General features: G+C 36.3%; 1 protein-coding gene across 1 annotated transcript; it reads left to right on the top strand.

The window, feature by feature from the left end:
• Positions 1–206: 206 nt before the first annotated feature.
• Positions 207–1,073, top strand: LOC117340445. Its single transcript, XM_033902205.1, has one exon. The coding sequence runs from the start codon at positions 207–209 to the stop codon at positions 1,071–1,073; it is 867 nt and encodes a 288-aa protein (XP_033758096.1).
• Positions 1,074–4,676: the final 3,603 nt, after the last annotated feature.

The raw sequence follows: 4,676 nt of genomic DNA, 5'->3' as shown, positions 1-4,676 counted from the left end.
TTGACACGAATCTATCATCATCCTCGGATGACATTACTGAAGAGGAACTGACCCATCGCCTAAAACATTTATCAGAAGTCTGTGCAGATAACACCTCTTTCCCCAGTATACATGGAAGACGACCAGTCTTTTTTCGTTCAAAATCAACAAACATTTCATGTTGTAAAGTACCAAAAACAGGAAGTTCGTTTTGGGGAGCAATTATAATGGCCATTGAATCAACTAATGATTCAAATAGTGTGTTCAATATCAACAGAAACGCTATCCATGGTCATAATGAAGTTTTCATTCAAGATGTCTCAAAGTTTGATACGAAAGTGATGGTCGGAAGAGACCCCTACACTCGATTGTACTCGGCCTTTATCGACAAGTACTTCCTTCTCGGGAAACTTGGGAGGTTGCTAAAGAAAGCCGTTGATGCAGGTCCCTACATAAAAGATGGGAATACATGTGGTTACAACGTAACTTTTAATCAGTTTCTCGATGACGTCATGAAAACAGCTTTATCAGGTGGTGAATTGGACGAACACATAGTTCCGGTTTCTGACCTGTGTGATGTGTGTAGAATAAAATACGACATGTTGAGTCGACAGGAAACTTTAAATAGAGATACACTTTATCTTCTACGTAAGGTTAACTTAACGGCCACAAAACAAACGGCAATACAGGAAGCTATCAGTCCTAAGGGAATTAAGCATACCATTCATTCATTGATTGCCGCGCATTTGTCAGACTACGCCACCTACCGAGAAGATTGTCCGTCCCGAGTCCTCCACATGGAAAAAGTCTGGACAACTCTTCAGATCCAGGGGTATGTTAACAAAGACGTGCTGTATCCAAAACAGACAGTTGAAAACTTACGTGAATACAAAGCTGACAAAATTACTTCTATAATTCTTCGTGGTATTGAATCTCGACCGATGACTAAGGAGGAGAAAACACAACAAAGGGCGATGTTTGTCCGGCATGCGTATGAAGAAGTCAATGAGGAAAGTATTATGAAAATTCAAGCAGTATTCATGAAAGATTTTAGATTCCTTAATTATGACCTCACACCTCCACACAAACGGTAACTAAAATAACGTTTCATATATGGCTCGTCAAAAAAATCATTTGTTGGAATATTTGATGAACATATTTACTTTCATTTCCCATGACTAACTTTTAAATTGAATAAGAAACATTATCAAATGATATATCTATACACTTTTTCCTGCTATTTGCTGGGTTGATTAGTGTTTATGTGTATCGAAAAAAGGATGTCGTGTAGGTGTAGTAAAACAATTCATTTTCTTCGTAAATGTGAGTTTTATCTCGTGTTAAAGATTTTGATCCGCTTTAACTCGTGTTCCAGGATTTATGCACGCCTAAACTCGGGTTTAAAATTTCGTTTCCCCTCAATTTACGTTTTGTTTTTCGATCTGACTTAATTCATTATCCAGGATTAGGGTTCTCCTAAACTCGTGTTCTTATATATTCTACCTTCTGTACCATTTTCGATATGTTTGGCTGACAAGACAACGAAGCTACATTTCTATGGATATTTATAGTGTGATTAATAATTTAAAACAGTTAGTCAGCTGTAACTATAACGGGACATATGTGGTATCATGTCATTGTAACCATGTTGGAATTCATCAGTTTGATAGCTACGTGGGTTCATTCATGGAATAGCACTTACTGTAAGCGCTGTAAATCGCTGTCTGACGCTAAAAGAGAAACGCAATTGGCTCATTCCAGTGTGAGAATAAATGATTAGGTAAGCCGTCTATGGATTTGCACCAATTTACATGAGATATTAGTCCCCTATCGGTGAAACCGGGGGACTATAAGTTTCCTCCCCGTCAGTTTGCTGTCCGTCCATTCGGTTTTCTGCACTTTTCTCAGCCATACTTCAAGGTATGCTGGTGACAGTTAGTATGTAACTTCCGCGAGAAACTGCCGATCAAGTACGAGTTTCGGTGTGTTACGCTTTAGGTCGCCGTTGCTATATTTAGCGGGACCGGTAGTGTACATGTATTGCTTTAGCATTAGCTTGGTTTGGTTTATTTGTTTAACGTCCTATCAACATCCTTTAGCATTAGAGGTTGGTCAAAGGTTGGTTGTCACTATTCAATAAGGAAAACTGCGTTATATGCATGTATGTATAGCCTATCCTAAGACGAAGAAAGACAACCTCGTCTTAGCGACTGTCTCTATAGAAAGGTAACAATTCACCAATAGCTGCTTAAATCATTTGTCGTATCCTAGCAAAATATAACAAACATTTGGAGGGATTATTATGCAGTTATATCAGTATTTTGCGTATAGGGATATTGACCAGATTGTAATTTGTAAGACAGAGAAAATAATTTTGATAATTGCTTTCTGTATTTCATTAGCTTCAATATGTTAACGTGTCAGGTAGTTAGCGTAATCCTCTGCAGAGAAGTATTGGTTGAAGCTGACTTCTCAAGGCCACATTTGCTAAAGGTAGTTATTGTATACATTGACGATAATCTTGATATATGCACTCTATGCCTTGATGAATACTTTTTGGCTTTCTATTAACCGCATTGAAATCCGCCGAATCGATTCAGATACAAATATATAGAAGATGTTAAATAAATAGATGTTTTTCGCTGCACTCCTGCAATATACTTAAGTAAAACTTGCCAAGCAAGAGCAGAAAATGCTGGAATTCAAAATGGCGTCTTCATTTTGCCAAGTGTAACGTCATAACGGCGTTAATGATTATAATGCTTTTGAGGCATAGTTTTTTCTGTTGTTTTTCCCCTCGTCTTTAAAAAATAAATAAAATATTTTCCGTTGAATTTAACACATATTTCAATCGAATCAGAACATACTTTCACGAAAGTTTGAAATGCATGTTATATTTAAAGGGAAGCCATTCGGTATCATTTAAAAAATGTGTATTGTTATTCATGTCATTGTTACGTAATTACTACAATTACTGTAAATCACTTATATTTCGCGTGGGATTTATTTTCGCGTTAATTCGCGAGGATAGTCAAACGCGAATTCAAATCCCTCGCGAATATTTATATAAAAATGACAAGAATAATTGGCGTCCATTTTGAATTGATCGTAATCTTTAGTTGGTGAACAGACATCGCCATTAAAGTAATAATAGAATGATAGATTATATACTTACATGTAGATCAGAGTGTAATTTTATATCACAAAACACCAAAATTTCACACACACAACACCCCACTGAACACTAATATTGTGGTTGAACTCGGACTTAATTAACTTCTTGACGACGTTTTACATGCAGTTAATTAGGTACGGTCCCGAGGATCCCGGATGGTCATCCGGAATACGTCGTACTTTATTACCCACGCTGTTGTAAGTTATGTAAGGTTACATGTATATATAGCACTTCACATCGCTTTATTCTCGAAAAGATATTTACCATAACAAAGTTGAAATCAAACATATTATTTATTTAATTCAAACATTCAGAACAAATAATCGCCTGGAGTATATATTATTCGAAATAGACTGTCCCGAGAACTGTTCATCGGTATCACTGTATACACACGTACGTTAATTACAATGTACGTTAATTACTCACAACCTATTGTAGTCCCGTCATCTCCCAGGCATTCTTAATGAGCCATGGGTTTTGTTTAATGTCTGACACCGCCTTTGTAAGCGTGGTCATGTCGGTGAAATAATCCAGACTAACTACATATGAACAGGCGTGAAAGCTTTATTTCTATTGAAAACAACTCATTTCACCCTCCAAATATAAACGCACGTTGAACACCACATTTCTTTTGTTTAATCCACTTGTATATAGCCGAGAGGCGTATACAGGTACGGTAAATACAATTCAGTATGACCAGACACCGATATCACATGATTGAATCACATGATTGAATCACATGATTGAATCACATGACTTTTCTTGTACCGTCACATGGTTCTCATATATCTCCGATCTGTTAACGTTATTCGCGAATTTTAAGACATTTTGAGGTCGGAATTCGCGAATAAGTCAAATTAGGTGAGTTCGCGAAATTAAGTACTCGCGAAATATAAGTGATTTACAGTATCAAATATGTCATATCAAGATACAATTCACACTGTATACTGTGCAATCCTGACCTTAGCTGTTAATAGGTCGTTAAACAAATAAAACCAAACCAAACTATTATCTATCAGGTTTTGTAGGTATGAAAATCCCCATTTAGCTACTGCGAACGAAGTATCTACTTACTTTCTGTAGTATCTTTCTATAGTTATAGTATATTTAAATATGTGTGTAAGTAAGTTATTAGTTTCCTCCTATTGCTAGTTTTAGTAAAAATCTTAAAACGTAAGATTTCTGTTATATTAACATGACTCAACACAGGCTTCAGTCATACTGAGTGTGTACGGGTCACTGTGGATATACATTAACTGGTCATAGGTGATTATGATTAGTGTGCTTTCTCTTGTTCCGGTTTAGGCTCAGTAAAGCCATGTATTTTTTAGGGAACAACCAACCAATTAAAAGAAATATATTTTTGAAACAGCCCCCTGTGTATGGAAAGTTGAGCCAAGGATAAAATGTCTGGAAACCACTGAATGGCCAGTATGTTATGAAGCGAGAAAATAGATATGTAGCCTGATAAGAAATGTTGATATAAATTTCGTAATTCCGATTGATTTTTTCCCCCAAAAGT

This window comes from Pecten maximus, chromosome 13 (genome assembly GCF_902652985.1).
Source record: "Pecten maximus chromosome 13, xPecMax1.1, whole genome shotgun sequence".
In the NCBI taxonomy this organism is placed as follows: domain Eukaryota; kingdom Metazoa; phylum Mollusca; class Bivalvia; order Pectinida; family Pectinidae; genus Pecten; species Pecten maximus.
Note: the sequence above shows the minus strand (reverse complement) of the source record. Positions and strands in the feature narration are given on the sequence as shown.

Coding starts and splice junctions, on each gene's coding strand:
- LOC117340445 (XM_033902205.1), top strand. CDS start 207: ATGGCCATTGAATCAACTAATGATTCAAATAGTGTGTTCAATATCAAC.